The sequence below is a fragment of the Eptesicus fuscus genome, chromosome 13, assembly GCF_027574615.1.
Source record: "Eptesicus fuscus isolate TK198812 chromosome 13, DD_ASM_mEF_20220401, whole genome shotgun sequence".
NCBI lineage: Eukaryota > Metazoa > Chordata > Mammalia > Chiroptera > Vespertilionidae > Eptesicus > Eptesicus fuscus.
In genome coordinates, this window is record NC_072485.1 from 81915527 (window position 1) to 81931962 (window position 16436).

Genomic DNA, 16436 nt, shown 5'->3' on the forward strand with positions numbered 1-16436 from the left:
AGCAGCGTCCAGACTGGCACCCCTGTGTGCTGAGGCCCGGCCTCAGATGGCTCGCTTCCCTGCCACCAGAGCTCCAGGCAGAAGGTGTGCCCAGGGGAGCAGGCGCAGGGGTCAGGGACTTGCTTAAGGTCATGGCACCGGGGGCTGGCGCACAGCCAGTTGGCTGGCTTGGGTGGGGCGGGGGGCAGAGCCGGCTGATGGCAGGGACGCCCGTTCCCTGTGCCACACACACTGACTGGCTTTCCACCAGAGGCGCTGGGAGAGGTTTATATTTTTGTTGATTTCAGGGAGGAAGGGAGAGAGAAACATCCGTGATGAGAGAATCATGGACCGGCTGCCTCCTGCACGCCCCCCACTGGGGATCGAGCCCGCAACCCGGGCCTGTGCCCTGACCGGGAATGGAACCGTGAGCTCCTGGTTCACAGGTGGACGCTCAACCCCTGAGCCGTGCCGGTCGGGCCAGCTGCCTTTTACGACGACAGCAATGACAGCGACAAGAGTAGCTGCTCCCTCTGTGAAGGACCGGGCGTCCCGCGCGTGGGCGAGTAGACTTAGCAGAAGCAGCGTGGAGGAGGTTCCGGGGGACGGGGACGGGGGCGAGGCCGAGGGGAGGGGCCCTCTGGGGGCTCAGGGGATCAGGCTGGAGCAGGTGGCCTGCCCCGGTGGCTCCAGCAGAGAGAGAGGGAGGCACGGACAGCGTGGGGTGGGGTGGTTCTGACTCACCGAGTTCTTGAGGTCGAGGTACTTGGTGTTTCTGGTCACGGGCATCCCCGACAGGAAGGCCAGGATGTCATTGTTGGCCTGAAAGGCAGGCGTGCGAAGGTGGCCCCCGGGCCCCGTGCGCCCGCTCCGCACGCCGCCCGCTTCCCAAGGGCCCGAGAGCCCGAGCCACGGGGTGCGTGGTTCTACCTCTCCCGTGGCCCGGCCGGTTCCTAAAGCCCAGGTCTTGTCCTGTCTCCAGCTGCTTCCCTCCCACTCAAGGCATCATCCCTACCTCTTCCTGGGCACGGGGTAGGGGGGGGTGGATGCAGGAGATGCTGGGAGACCCTCGCTGGGGCTGGTGTGTTGGGGGGGTGGGGGGGATGCAGGAGATGCTGGGAGACCCTCGCTGGGGCTGGTGTGTTGGGGGTGGGGGGGATGCAGGAGATGCTGGGAGACCCTCGCTGGGGCTGGTGTGTTGGGGGGGGGGGGGGGATGCAGGAGATGCTGGGAGACCCTCGCTGGGGCTGGTGTGTTGGGGGGTGGGGGGATGCAGGAGATGCTGGTAGACCCTCGCTGGGGCTGGTGTGTTGGGGGGTGGGGGGATGAGAGGCTGAAGCCAGCGCTGTGCCGTTCATTAGCCCCCAGGGTCGGGAGTCCCTGTGGCAGCTGGCCTGGGAAGCAGGCCACATGGCCCAGCGGAGGGAGGTGGCTCAAGCAGAGTTGTGAGCGGAGGCTGCAGGCAGGAGTCGGGGAAGGAGGGGGGGGTCCCAGAGAGTGACCTCCAGGGCCCCGGGGGGGTGGGGTGGGCAGCAGCAGGGGCGGCTGGGAGAGGCCTGGGCGGCCGCCGGGAGGAGGGCTGGGCGCTCACCTCGTCCAGCACGGCGTTGCGTTTGGCCCGCTGTCGCTGCCGCAGCAGGACCAGGCCAGCAATGATGTCCGAGGGCACAATGTCCAGGTCCCGGAAAAACTCCGCAAAGAGGTAGGCGATTTCCGAGTAGGCATCCTAGGAGGGCCGGGGAGGCAGGGCGGGGCGGGGCAGCAGGAGAGAGGACAGGGGACGGGAGTGAATCCCGGGGCCTGGGCGTCTGCTGGGCCGGCCTGCGCAGTTCGCCCTGGCACCTCGAGGCGCCAGCTGGGCCCGACCCCTGACCCCTGTGGCCCTCTGATGGGAGCCTCGGGGCCTTGCCCTGGCCCCACAGACTAAGCCTCCACATCTCCACGCCCGGCCCTCCTGTCCCGGCTCCGAGGCACTCACGGCTAGCCCGCACAGGTGCCACCGAGCACCCCCTCTTTGTCCCCACACCCCGGCTTCCTCTCCGGCAGAGAAGCCACACTAAGCTCCCGCCTGCTTCCTCCCGTGAGTTGCTCCCAGCTCCTGCCCAGAGCCGCAGGCTCAGCCTCCCGCCGTCCCCACCCCCCTGGAGAAGGGCGTGACGCCGGGCCAGGGCCCCTGGCTCCCCTGCACGCCCTGTCCTGGGACCCGGGACGGGACGGCCTGTGGCTCCTCCTGCCTCACTGAGCTGGCGTCCGGAACCTCGTCCCTAACCTGTGAGCGGCTGTGGTGGGAACCGAGTCTCTCTCGCGGGGTTTCACCCTGAGTGTCTGGCACTTGTGAGAAAGGAGAAGTCAAGGATTGCAAACGCAAACGCCGCCTGGGCCCAATGGGGCTCCAGCTACGACGCGGCGCCAGCGAGCGCCCTGCGGGGCCACCGCCGCGGACCCACACGACAGACGTTCCCGTCAACGCCCCCGGCTTAAACGCTGGCATCCAGCTCACGTTTTTATTTTTTTAATTGTTACTTTTCAAAAGAGTATATTTGTATTGATTCCAGCAAGGAAGGGAGAGGGAGAGAGAGAGCTAGAAACGTTAACGATGAGAGAGCAGCATGGATCGGCTGCCTCCTGCACACCCCACACTGGGGATGGAGCCCACAAGCCGGGCCTGTGCCCTGACCGGGAATTGAACCGTGACCTCCTGGCTCACAGGTTGATGCTCAACCACTGAGCCACACCAGCCGGCCAATTCAAGTTTTTAAACAACGCAGCACGCCCCGCCCTGGAGCTGACCCCAGCCCCTGCCATGTCCTGCCTTCTCCCCAGCCTCCAGCACCAGCCCTGACCCCACGTGGGCCCCTCGCGGGCCCTGGCAGGCTGCACCTCGTCTGCTAGGGGGCGGCTCCCTGCCCTCTGCATGGCCTGCTGTGCACCAGGCGCTGGGCCGAGACCCTCCGACCCCCTAGGCCCGTGGGGGTGCTCCCCACCCATCGGGGATCCTCTGGGCGGGGGGAGCTTCGTTACACGTCACCCCTCACTCGGCAGCTCCCCAGGGGCTGCAGGTGGGAAGGAGCCTGTCACGGCTTCTGGGGCTCCCGTGGAGCGCCTGCTTCTGCTCGGGGAGGGGCGCCCCCTGACCTCGGGCTCGGCCTCTAACTAGCTGTGCGACGCTGAGCAAGCCCCCCACCTCCCGACCTGCAAATCAGGGTAGAAATAGATGATCGCTAAGGGCCCCCCCACAGCCAGGACCTCGGCCTCAGGACCACCTACCGCCGGCCTGCCCCCCACAACCCTCCGCAGCCCCTGCCCCTGGCAGGTCTGCCCTCGGGTTGCTCCTCGAGCGCCGGGCGCGAAGGCTGACTGCCCACTCCCGGCTCCAGCGGGAGGGCCTTGCGAGGGGCCTGCGGCCGCCCCGCTGCTCTCCTGTCTCCGGCGCCTGCGGTATGAGTACGTCTTCTCCTGAACCAGACTCCGCTCCCAGGGGTCGGTGAAAGACCCTCAGGTCTTTCTGTTCCCTCGGCAGAGCGGGGGGCCAGCTGTTCACCGCGGGGGGCTCCCAGAAACAGGCGGGCCCCCGGGATCGGGCTCAAAACCCAGCTCCTTCGCCAGCCCTGCCCACCCGCTCCGCCAGCGAGCAGGCGGGCCCTGGGCCGGCCCCCCGGTACTTACTGACTGCGAGTCCTTGGTCCGGGTGCAGCAGAGGAACACTTTGAGGCGGCGCGACCAGCTCGTGGCCTGGCCCTCCTCTAACCGGTGCCTGCGGAGGTGGAGAGTGTGTGAGGCCGCAGGGCTGGCCCAGCGGACCCAGGGCCCAGACCCGGTGAACACGGGTGGCCTGTGCCCAGGACCCCCCAGAAGGGCTCCCCGACGGCCAAAGCTGGGTGGCCAGTGGCCTGGCTGTCCCCTGGGGACTCCCGCTGCCTAAGGCGGCTGAACACCGCATGCCTTGGGGGCTTCGGAGCTGGGACCCCCAACCTGTCCCACAGAGCTGCTTCCCCTCAAAAGGCTTTCAGCCCAGCTGGCGTGGCTCAGTGGCTGAAGGTCAACCTATGAACCAGGAGGTCACGGTTTAATTCCCCGTCAGGGCACAGGCCCGGGTTGTGGGCTCGATCCCCACGAGGGGGCATGTGGGAGGCAGCTGATCTGATGATTCTCATCATTGATGTTTCTATCTCTCCTTCTCCCTTCTTCTCTGAGATGAATAAAAACATATTTTTTAAAAATTAAATTTAATTTAGAAAAGGGTTTCGGATACATCCTCTGTACTTGGGGGAAGTCTAAGGGCGGAATGAGGCTCTGAACTTCCCGGCCCCTTGGATCTGTCACAGCAGAGGAGCGGGCCCAGCCTCCCCTGCATGGCTGGCCTGGACCACTCCCCCCACCCCACCCCCAGCCCCCCAGCCCCCAGGTCTGGCAGCTCCGATGGGGAGGCAGGCATCCAGGAGTCTGCATCCGAAGGCAGAGCGACGGCCAGTTACCCACGGGGCCCTCCCAATGCTGGGTGCCCAGAAGTCGGTCTGTTTTGAGCAGAAAGATAACAGATCCGACGTTAAAAACGTGCGTCTCCGGGCTGAGCGAGGAGGGACTGGCATCTTCGGTGACAGGTGCCCTCCCCGCTGGCCCTGTCAGAGCCCGCGGGGAGGCGGCCCAGAGGGGGAGGCGTGAAGGCACAGAGCCGAGGTCAGGAGTGACGGGGCCCTCCTTCCGGGCCTCTTGGCTCCGCTCCCCACTCCCAACCCTGGTCCCACGGGCCAGGGGAAGCCTCGGGCCCTCCCGGGGTTAGAAAGGGCGCACGGAGCTGCTGGTCCTGGGACCTGCCAGCCCTGAGGGACTTGGGCCGGCTTACCCCCCGAACCAGCGTCCCACCTGCCAGGGGCTCGTGAAAGGGAGAGCAGCTGCCAGGCTGGCTCCCAGGGCATCGTGTGTTTTGAACCCTTTCTAACCTAACGGGGTTTTCAAAGCTTCGAAGAGAATTTCCTGCTGGGTGGGTCTCTGGCCCCAGGAAAGTGCGGACCATCCCTGCGCTGCAGTACTTTTCATGTCCACCAGGGGGCAGACGGAGCCGGGGACAGGCTTGGCCTAATGCGGTAAGTTAGGCGGCAGAGGCCGACCTGGGTGAGAGAGACACACACCAAATCCAGACAGAAAAAGCCCACAGGCCAGCACTGCTCCGCCCCGGGGCTCACTCAAGTGAAGGAGGACCCATCCTCCTTCAGCAAAGACCCAAGGTCAAGGCTCCCAGGGATCACCCACCTCCCAGCCCTCACCAGGCGGCACTGGAAGGAGAAAGGGCAGGGGCTTCCACAGCTTCCTGACTTCCGGAAGCGGAATTAACCTGCGGGTGAGCACCCCTGAGCCTGGAGGCGGATGGAGGGCCGGCGGGCTTGACAACGTCCCTGCTAGAAAAGCTGCCGGCTTCAGGGCAGAGGGAGGGCGAGGGAACAGCCGGAGAGGTGGGCACACCAGCCAGGCCGGGGCCTGCCGCCCAGCCCCCCCGAGAGCCGGAGAAGCCGCAACAGGGCGGACCTGTGAGCTCCGTGGCCTCCTACTCGCTGCCCAGGCCCAGAGGCCGCAGGAGGACTTTCCAGCTAAAACGACAGCCACTGCCAACCCCCCTCTGCAGAGGCCTCGGCTCTCCTGGGCCCCACAGGCAATTACACCGAGTCCCGGAGAGGAGATGGTTATCGGGGGCCCCAGGAGCCCAGAAACCAGGTCAGGTGGGGGCGTGTGCTCGGAGTGAGCACACGGGACGGGACGGGACGGGACGGGTGCTGGTCGCCAGCTGCACTGGGGCCTTGGCTCCGAGGCCTGGCATCGGGGCTGGGAAGTGGCCGCCCAGGCCTGGGTGTGCCTCTGACTGCAGGGCTGAGCTGACGTGGAGGGCCCGAGGGAGCGGAACGTGGAGGCAGGAGGGTCCGGCGGAAGATGCCTGCTGAGCGTGGTGCCGGGGCCACCCGCCGCCCTGGCCGAGGGCTCCGACCCCGCGGCCCTGGGCTGGAGGTGTAGCGCCAGTCCGTGCCCACCAACTCGACCTGGGCAAGGGACCTGCCTCTGGGACTTGGGCTGCCGTCTGCAGAATGGGCCTCAGCTGGCCCGGGGTTGGTGGGAGGACGGGTGGTGGAGAAGGCAGGGCCTACCTCTCGGCAGAAGCTCCATGAACAGGACCCGCCCTGGAAACCCCTCCCTTTCCCTCTCAATCAGTAAGAATCACGGGGACCCTGGGTGCCTGCCCTCATTCTCTCTCCCACGGCACAGAAACACCGTGTAAAACACCCCCTCCGGGAAGCCCTCCTTGATTGACCCCCTCCAGCCCCTTAGTCCTAGAGGCAGCCCAGCCTCATGGGTAAGAGCAAGGGCTCTAAAGCCAGGTTGCCTGGGCTTGGCCCCGGCCCCATCACGTCCCCGCGGAGTCACCTCAGGCCAGTCACCTGCCCTCTCGGGGCCCAGTCTCGTCCTCTGTGTTATGAGGACGATGGTATCAGCTGCGTCCTGGAGCTGCCACACGCCTCCTGCTATCCCTGTCGCAGTTGCTGGCATCGGCCTCACAGAGAGGACCATGACGACAGCGGCTCCCACTGACCGAGCGCGAGCCGCGTGACCACTTCGCACATATTCTCTCGCTACGCCTCCTGGCAGCCGCTCGCGGCAGGGACTAGCGTTAGTCCCGCTTTATGGACCAGGAAACTGAGGCAGGGAGAGGCCCCGAGCCCCACCCGAGGTCGCGGCGCAGTTCCGGAGGCGCGGGGACAGCCTGCCCGCCGCCGCCCGGGCCGCTCACCGGAGGTTGTAGGTCCGCAGGTTGCGCTGCCTCCTCTTGGTGGCCCGCAGCTTGACGAAGGTGCGGCCCGTGGGGTCGAAGACGCAGAGGACGGTGATGCAGACGCTGAGGATGACCACCCAGTTGCAGACGACCATCCCTGCGGGCAGCGGGGGGAGCACGAGGCGCTGGGACCCCCCGACGCAAGAGAGGGCGCTGGAGCCTCCCTGCCCCCCCCCCGCCCCCCCCCCCCCCCCCCCCCCCGCTGCCGGGCACCAACCGCAGCGAGGCTCAGAGGCCGGGCTCAGGCTCTGGCCGAGGGGCCGTCCCCTTGCCGGGCCGTGACCCCGAGGCCCGTCCTGGGCTCAGAGCAGGCGGCTCTGCAGATGCTGAGGGGCCCTCAACTGCTGCCCCCAGACCGGGGTCTCCGAGGTCGGTGGCGGACCACGGGATGAAGGCCGCGCCCTCAGAACCGCCCCTTCCTCCCCGCGGGGCTCCAGCCCCCTCAGGCCTGTGCCCCGCTCGGGGCTGACGTACCGAGGGTCACGTTCTTGGCCGTGAGGTCGTTGCAGGAGGTGTAGTACTGAGTGAGCCAGACGATGCCCACGATGGCGTAGATGAACTCGATCACCAGGATGGCTGCAAGACAGCAGGCCCGGCTGCAGGAACCTCGGCCCGGCCCTCCCACCACGGGCCCCAGCCAGCTCCGCAGCGGGGGCAGGGGACCCCACGGCCGCCTGCCCACAGGCCTCACGGGGAGGAGACTCGGGCAGCGTGGCTGGCCCCTCCGCTCGCCCTGCTGTAAGGCAGCCTCAGGCCTCGGCGCTCCTGAGAAGGAGACCGGAGAGGCGGGTGGCGAAGAGGCGTGGCCCTGCCCTTTCAGGGTTTCAGAGTTACGCCCATGGGCTCTGGAATCGGACGTATCTTAGGCAAGCCACCTAGTCTACCCGAGCCTCTGTCTCCTCATCTGTAAAATGGGTGGCCAGGGCTACTGCCTCACCGTGTGAGAACCAGATGAGAGTGTTCATGGCGGGGAAGCTGCTATTTCCCCAGGAAGAGGCCTCTGGCACCTGCGGCAGGAGGAGGAGGCCCTGCAGCCGGCCGCTCCAGGCACCCTGCTCAGAGCGCTGAGCCCCGGCTGAGTCGGGGTTGGGGGGGCGGGGCGCGTGGATCCGGGAGCACTGGAAGCCCCAGCTCCGCAGGCAGCACAGTGTGGCAACTACGCCCAGGCTTTGGAGCCAGACGGCCTGGGGTCAAATCTCAGCTCTGACCCGTGTTTCCCAGGACGGGTGTTTGGGGAGGATCCCAGGGCTGGGGAAGGACAGCCTGGACCAGGGCCGGGGACTTCTCTGTGAAGGCAGAGTGCAAGGCGTCCAGCTTTGGGTCATACTCGATGGCCGCTGCTCCGCCCGCTGCTGTCACTCAGAAGCAGCCGGAGACACAGGCACAGAATGAGTGAGTGTGGCTGGGCCCCCATAAAACTTTATTCGCCGGAACAGACAGCAGGCTGTTCGCCCTCAGGCCGGGGTCTGGTCTAGAGCGTCAGCCCCGCAAGCCTGCCGGGCCCCCCTGCAGTGCCGGCGGACGCTGCTGCCCTGGCGCCCAGGCGGAGGGTGCGGGCGGGGGGCCCGGGGCAGCCCCCCACCTCGCGGCGGCCCTTACCCAGGCGCACGTAGAGCACGTACTGCATGGACTCGCGGGGCTCCGTGTAGAGGATGCCGCCGCGCATGCTCAGCCAGATGATGGCCATCTCGGCGATCATGCAGCTCAGCAGGATGCCCAGGTAGCCGCGGCCGTGGTCCACCAGGTTCAGGGAGCAGGCCTCGTGCGGGCTGTAGACCAGGCCGAAGAGCACCACGGACAGGATCACAAACCTGGACACGCGTGCGAGAGGGGCTGGCAGCCTGCACACTCCCGGCCCCGCCCCGCCTGGGCGCGGGGGCAGGACCCGTCCACCCGGCACCGGGCGCCCCTGAGGGCAGAGGAGAGAGAGCCCGGCGCCCGCCCAGTGCTGGGCTCAGGGCTGGAGGGGGCCCGGTGGGGTCCCCACACCCGGGTGGGTGTCACCTAAGGGGTGTACGTCTCAAGCGCCTCTTGTTGGGAGTGGGAGCGTGGCAGGTCGGCACGGAGGCGGGGCCCTCCACCCCTCCGCCCCCCCCCCCCCCGCGGCGCGGCCCGCGGCTCACCAGGTGGTGTGCAGGAGGAAGAGGAAGACGGCGGGCAGCACGAGGTCGTCGCTGCCCACAGACCAGCGCCGCCGGAACACCACGATCCCGGGCATGGCTGGCGGCTCTGCGGAGGCTCAGCAGGCCTGGCGCTCACCTCCTGAAAGAGAGCAGAGGGCCTGTGGCTGCCTGGCCCCCCAGCACCCAGGGCCTCCCAGCACCCAGGGCCCCCCGGCACCCACGGCCGCCCCAGCACCCAGGGTCCCCCAGCACCCAGGGTCCCCCAGCACCCAGGGCCTCCCAGCACCCAGGGCCCCCCGGCACCCACGGCCGCCCCAGCACCCAGGGTCCCCCAGCACCCAGGGTCCCCCAGCACCCAGGGCCCCCCCGGCACCCAGGGCCCCCCAGCACCCAGGGCCCCCCAGGACCCAGGGCCCCCCAGCACCCAGGGCCCCCATAGCACCCAGGGCCTCCCGGCACCCAGGGCCCCCCAGGGCCCCCCAGCATCTAGGGCCCCCCAGCACCCAGGGCCCTTCTGTCACCCAGGACCACCCGACACCCAGGGTCTCCAGTCACCTAGGGCCCCCCCACATCCAGGGCCCCTACAGCACCCAGGGCCCCCCAGCACCCAGGGCCCCCCAGCACTCAGGGTCTCCAGCCACCCAGGGCCACCCGGCACCCAGGGCCCCTCCACACCCAGGGCCCCCCCAGCACCCAGGGCCCCCCAGCACCCAGGGCCCCCCAGCACCCAGGGCCCCCCAGCACCCAGGGCCCCCCGCACCCAGGGCTACCCATCACCCAGGGCCCCCCCACACCCAGGGCCCCCCAGCACCCAGGTCGCCTCCACATTCAGGGCCCCCCAGCACCCAGGGCCCCCCAGCACTCAGGGTCTCCAGCCACCCAGGGTCTCCAGTCACTCAGGGCCCCCCAGCACTCAGGGCCCCTTGGCACCCAGGGCCCTCCAGCACCCGGGGCCACCACACTCTGGCCAGGTGTGTCCAGCAACATGGGCCTCTCTTCTGCTCCCCCCGCCCCAGCCCAGAGGCTTCCAGCCCCGGAGATGCTGACCCCCTCTGGCAGGACCGCCTCTGCCCGTCCACCCCCAGAGCCAGCATGAAGGACTCAGCAGCCAGAGGGGCTTCGCTCTACTCCTGAGGGCCCTCCGCCCCGGAGACTGGCACTTGCCCCTTGGGATCAGCTGTGCCCTGGGGTGACCCCAACAGTAACTGCTCAGCCCCATGCAAGGCCTGGGCTCCCCCCTGCCTCCCCTGCATGAGACCAGGGAGCTCCCAGCCCTGACCTGGCCCCGTGCTCGCAGCTCCGGGGTGGGGTGGGGCTTTCCAGGTCAAGCATGAGACGGGCAGGCAGACCGAAGGCTGAAGGCCCTGGGGCAGGGGCAAGCATGGGGGTGGGAGTGCCCGGCACAGAGGAGGTGCTCAGTAAACATGCTGAATCAGGTCTGCAGGTTCTTGCTTTGCGGGAGCCCTGGGAGCATGCTCCCTGACTTGGTTTTGCACCCACCAGAAAGAATCGCCAACCTCAGCTTCCCCTCTTGGGAGGGAAGGACATGGTTGAGATTCGGGGTCAAGAGCACGCCCGAGGCACCCAGCGCCTCCGCTGGAGGGGCGGCGGCTGAGCCCTGCAGGTAACCCACCCTCCCATGCCCACCCTGAGCCAAGCCGCCTTTATGCCCGGTCCTAACTCTGAAGTTAGAGTTCAGATTAGCGAGGGACGCTCAGGAGGAGCGCTCAGGTATCCGGCCCCATCCCCAGGGCCGGGGGAACCAGGGTGGGGGAGCAGCTGGGAGGCTCCCACGGGGGCTGGTCCAGGGGCTCCGAGGAGGGACTCCAGGGTGGCCCTGCGTCCAACTGTGCAGGGCAATCCCCAGGACAGAGGGCCGGGTGCCCCGCTGGCGGGCGGACAGCTGCCCCGGCCACAGAGGCTTACATGGCACCTGATCCTCTCCCCGTGGCGGCTCCTGGGAAAACGAGTCTCCTCGGAGACCAGCATCACTCAGGAAGGAAGCGGGCAAGTCTCCCCCAGCTGACGGACACGGCCCTCGGGGCGGGCCAGGGGGAGGGGGCCGCCGCGCGTCCAGCCCAGCAGGTCCCCATCTCCCTCCCGGTGCAGCCACTTCATCCAGCGGCTGCAGGCGAGCGGGCGGCGGGCCGGCCGGCGGGCTCGCGGCTGGGGTCGTGCCTACTCCTCCCCCCACCCTCAGGAAGTGACATCATCCCACTCTCTACAAGGAGGAGCCGGAGCGCGGATTCTGGGAAGCAGGGAGAAGGATGGGGAGCACAGAGCCACGAGGTGGGGAGGCTGGGGGGGCCGGGGGCCAGGGCTCCAGCGGCGTGGCTGAGACACGTGGCCGGCAGCACCGGCTTTGGTCAGAAAGGACTGGAGCGGAGGGGCTGGGACACCGGGGGTGGAAGCCAGGCCAGGGCTGGGGTCCTGCCACCCGTTCTCCACAGCCCCTCTGGGTCTCCGGTGGAGTGTGGGGTGGGGCTCAGGGCCCCCCTCACTCACGAGGAATGCCGGGGAGGGCTGGGGCCGGCAGGAGCCAGTGCCTCCCAGCAGGCGCTGTGGCTCCGCCCCCTGCTCTCATCTGGACGGCCCTGGTGGAGGGAGGGGAGCACCAGCCCCCGGGGGGGGGAGGGAGGACCCCTCACCCCCTGGCAGCACCAGCAGCTGAAGGCGAGGGCCCGCCCTGCTAGCAGCCAGAACTTCCTGTCCTCAGGTGTCCCCTGGAGACCCTTCCCCACTGCCTCTCGCCCCTCGCTCCACCTTGTGGAGTCCAGAATGATGAACATTCCTTAAACTCACACACACCATCCTCGCATCCCCCTCGAACTCACACGCAGCCCCACGCGTGCACACGGCCACACCTCCCCGCGCTCAGGTGGGAGAAGCAGGGCCAGCCTGGCTCCTGTCCCTGCACAGGTGGCTGGAGGTCTGTGAGCCTCTCCCCGGCCTGAGGGCCCAGGGCCAGGGCCCACCAAACCACGTGGCCCCCGCGGGTGCCCTGTGACAGACCGGGGGCCGCGCCCTGCCCCTCTGGCCCGCACCTGGGAACAGCCACGGCTGCAGGATCCCACGCACAGGCCTCCTGGCCTTGAACCCAGGCGCCTCCACCCACGAACGTGTCACTTACTAGTTGTGACTCAGTTTCCTCATCTGCCGCCTATCCCACCTGCTAAACGTTCTGGTGAGGACACCCGGGAGACGTGCCCCAGAGGCCCTGGCCGCGCTGGCATTCCAGCGCCCGGTCCCAGGGTCTCAGCGGGGGAGGGGGCGGGGAGGCCGAGGGAGAGAGCGGAACCCTGCTGGGCAGCTGCCCCGCCCCTGCCTGGGCCAGCGACTCCCCAGCTGGTCACCCACAGGCCGTGGCCCGGGTGCGGGTGCCGGGCCTGCGCTGCCGCCGGGGAGGCGGGGACAAGGCCGGGCCCTGCGGATCCCAGCGGCTCAGGGCTGCTATTTCTAAGGGCCTGAAAGGCGCCCTTTCTCTGGAGACCCCGGCTCTTCACAATGCGGGCCTGTTCCCCGCTGGGGATGTGATTTCATCTGGAGGAAATGTCTCAGCGGGGTGGGGTGGGGGGGCCGAGGCTGCTTCCTGGTCTGGGGCTGCCACGCACCAGCTGGCTCTCCTCGCCCGCCCAGGGCACAGGGTCAGTGCCCTCCAACAACCTCAGCGGGCGGGCACTCCGCCTTCCCCTCCTCACCCCAGGCCAGTGGCACTTCCAGGGCAGGCACGGTGCCCCCTCCGTGCCCCTGGCTGAGCCCCCAGCCCAGGCAAGTATGAGTGAGGTGCCAGGAGCCCCCTCACAAGGATGGGATGCCTGGAGCGGCCCCCTCCACCAAGGCCAACCTCCTTGATGGGGACTCGGGCCCCTGGGTTAAGTGTGAACCACTCTGGGAATTCCTCTTCCTACAAATACAAAGTCTTCCTAAAACACACACGAACTTCCCCCCACTTTACAAACCGCCCGGCCCCGTGGCCTGAGGGCGGGGGTGGGGGGGGGAGTTCAGGCCCTCAGGCCCTGGCTAAGGGTCTCCGTCACCTGCTGGCAGGCTGTGCAATGCCGGGCAGGAGCCTTGCCCTCTCTGAGTCCTGGAGCTGCAAAATACTCCCCAGCCCGTGGGGCCAGACCCCAGCACAGGGCCTGCCCTCAGCCAGCGGGTTCCTGGCTGGGGCGGTGCTCCAGCCCCTCACACGGCCCCACCCCCCTTTCCGGGCTGCCCCCAGCTTGCTGCTCCTACATTCACCTCTTTCTAGACGGACCAAAGGTCACCTCCTCTTTGAAACCCTCCCCGACAGCCCCCAGGCTGCCCCCTATGGGGTCCCAGGACCCTCACTCCAGGGCAGCCCCGGACTCACTGTCTTACAGGAAACGCCCGTTCTTACTGCCCATCCCTGCCCCAGCTCGGCCGAGAGTCCCTGGGGGCCAGGGCCTTGCACGCCCTTCATCCTCACACCTGCTCTCGGGCCCCTGGAGTGTGAGCACAGCCGACCCCCCAGCCAGCCCCTCTGCTCCTGAGCAGCCTCCCTCGGCTGCCCCGCACCCCTTCCTCACCCTGACGCATCCCCCAGGCCCCCTGAGGCACTCCCTTCCTGGCACAAGGGTCCCCCTTCGCTCACACCCTTGGCTCTTGGGGAACAGGCCACCCAGTGCCTCCCCAGCCTGCTCAGGGCGACCAGCTGCCGCCTCTGGCTGCCCTAGGGCTTCGGTGTCCTCCTCTGCAAAGTGGGGTGACGCCCCCCTCGGAAGGCTGTAGGGAGAACTGGCTGCGATGATGGCCCTGGGGGGCGTGCACTGGCCCTGGCAGACCCCAAGCCTCTGTCTGTGGTGACCGTCACTAACAGGACTCTGAGGCGCCCTGGCGGGGGGACCTGTGACCGGATGCTGGGCCTGAGGTGCTGCCCGCCCATGACTGGCTCTGCCTGAGGGAGGCCTGGCCTGAGCAGATGGAAGTCCTGCCGGGGTGACACCCCCTCACCAGGGGCTTGGGGGCTGCTGGCTAAAGCACCCCAGACTGGGCCTCGTCCCCGCATCCCAAGGTCCCCTTGTGCTTGACCCTGGGAACAGGTTTCAGGGAGAAAAGCCCCTTGGCAGTGGGTCCCAGCCGCCAGGGACCGAGAGGTCGCGGGGAGGGCAGAGGGCGTGGCTCTGTCCGCCCTCCAGATGGCCCCGCGCAGGGTTCTGGCCACGGGGGGGGGGGGGGGGGACGGCAGGCCCCCTGGCTCGCCTGCAGTCCCCGGTGCCCACGGGGACAGGCTGCTGTGCTGCTGGGAGAGATCTCAACAGAGCCCCCTCCAGCTTCCGGGTCAGCCCAGGACACTGCCCACCCGGGGCCCGGGGCGGGGCTGGAGGGGGCGCCTGAAGGGGTGACGGGGCCCGGGGTGGGGCTGGAGGGGGCGTCTGAAGGGGTGACTGCCAGGTGCAGGCCACAGGGTGTCTGACATCAGCCGCGAGCCTCCTGCGTCCCAGCCCTTCCATCCTCACAGCAGCGACGCGGTGCAGCGTCACTCTCACGCCGCACGCTCTAAACACAGACCATGGCCCTCGCCGGTGTGGCTCAGTGGATAGAGCGTTGGCCCGTGGACTGAAGTGTCCTGGGTTCGATTCCCAGTCAGGGCACATGGCCGGGTTGCGGGCTCCATCCCCAATAGGGGGTGTGCAGGAGGCAGCCGATCAATGACTCTCTCTCATCATTGATGTTTCTATCCCTCCCTCCCTCTCCCTTCCTCTCTGAAATCAATAAAAATATATTAAAACTAGAGGCCCGATGCATGAAAATTCGTGCACTCGGGGGGTCCCTCAGCCCGGCCTGCATGGCCCCTCAGGTAGGGTCCTAGGCCTGGCCTGAGATCAGGGCCTATCGGGGCTTTCCTTCCCCGGGCTGCAGGCAGCTGGCCCCACCCCCGCAGCTGCCACTGCTTGCCATCTGTGCAGCGCTGCCCCCCCTCCCCTGCCACCGCTGGCCTCCCTCTGCAGGTGACAGGCTGGGGTGCGATGGCTTGGCTGGCCTGGGCCTCCCTCTTTCTTTGCTTGGGGGCAGGGCCAGCCCTGTGAGGGGCTGTCTGCCTACCTGATCCCCCCTAACCACTCTGCCTGCCTGCCTGCCTGATCACCCCTAACCGCTGGTCTGCCTACCTGATCCCCCCTAACCACTCTGCCTGCCTGATCACCCCTAACTGCTGGTCTGCCTACCTGATCACCTCTAACCGCTGGTCTGCCTACCTGATCACCCCTAACTGCTGGTCTGCCTACCTGATCACCCCTAACCACTCTGCCTGCCTGCCTGCCTGATCACCCCTAACCGCTGGTCTGCCTACCTGATCCCCCCTAACCACTCTGCCTGCCTGCCTGCCTGATCGCCTCTGACTGTTGGTCTGCCTGCCTGATCACCCCTAACCACTCTGCCTGCCTGATCTCCCCTAACTGCTGGTCTGCCTGCCTGATCTCCCCTAACCACTCTGCCTGCCTGATTGCCCCTTACCGCTTGCTTGTGGGTGGAGCCAGCACTGACTTCTGGTTGGTCAGCCTCCGGTCATTACTGGTCGGTACGACCCAGGGTTTTTATATATTAGGGTAATAAATAAACACATACATACATAAATAAAAACAGCCTGTGTCTGAGTCCTGGCTCTCCACTCCCCGGCTGCGTGGCCGCCCACACATTCCTTAACCTCTGTGCCTCGGGCCTTGTTTCCCAAATGGGACTCAGACAGCCTCTGCCTGGGAACGGGCGTGCGGGTTAAAGGTCACATACGTGAGGCAGCACCTGCCATGCGGGCAGTGCCCAGGAGCGCCGGCTCGTCCGTGCGGCTATTATGGAAGAACGAGGGGACCGAGGCCCGGAGGCCCCGGCCCGACCTCCGAGGAGCAGGGGGCTGAGCAGGAGGCACAGGAATGCCACCCCGAATGCAGGAATGCCAGAGGGGCCTCAGAAACCGCCCAGCCCCCCCCCCCCCCCCCCCTGTATGTGTGAGGAAACCGAGGCCCAGAAAGGCCCAGAGGCCCGGCTTTCCCTGCCGAGAGTCCCCGAGGCCCCGAGCCGGCCCACCGCCTCCCCCCCCCCCCCGTCCCCCGCACACCCACTCGACTCCCCGAGAGACACACCATGAACAGTGTCACCCCAGGGAGCCTGCGCCGGGATCCGCTCTCTCACGCTCTCGAAGACGCATGGCTCTCTCGGAAGGAAGCCGGCAGCATCCACGCGCTCCCTCGCCGGCGATCAATCTGCAAGAAGGCAGCGCGTTGGGGTGGTCCAGCCACCTGCGCTGGCTCCCGCCTCCAGCCAGGCAGCTCCCCATCCCCATCGCTCTGCAGCCCAGCCTCCAGCCCCAGTCCACCTTCGGGGGGTGGGGGCCCGGGCCCCTGCCTGCTTCGGCCGGTGCCCCGGCCAGGTCTAGCCACGCCCTGGAGCTGCCGGTCCCCGACCAAGAGCAGCGTCCCCAGGGCAGAGAGCCGCCGCCCGTCCTGGCCTCAGTTTCCTCCTCTGAGGGAGGCTTGTCCTACTGTTAGCTAACCAATGTT

At 67.8% G+C, this 16436-nt stretch overlaps 1 protein-coding gene across 1 annotated transcript in view; it reads right to left on the reverse strand.

The window, feature by feature from the left end:
- DAGLA (diacylglycerol lipase alpha) overlaps positions 1–16110 on the reverse strand; it is a 29904-nt gene extending 13794 nt beyond the window's left edge. The window contains exons 1-8 of the mRNA XM_008160323.3: positions 16020–16110; positions 8920–9058; positions 8396–8607; positions 7271–7372; positions 6755–6893; positions 3646–3733; positions 1571–1705; positions 724–801 (exon numbers count right to left, since the gene is read on the reverse strand). Coding sequence (XP_008158545.2) covers positions 724–801; positions 1571–1705; positions 3646–3733; positions 6755–6893; positions 7271–7372; positions 8396–8607; positions 8920–9014 — 849 coding nt within the window. The 5' untranslated portion in view covers positions 9015–9058; positions 16020–16110. The remainder of the gene's footprint in view (positions 1–723; positions 802–1570; positions 1706–3645; positions 3734–6754; positions 6894–7270; positions 7373–8395; positions 8608–8919; positions 9059–16019) is intronic.
- Positions 16111–16436: the final 326 nt, after the last annotated feature.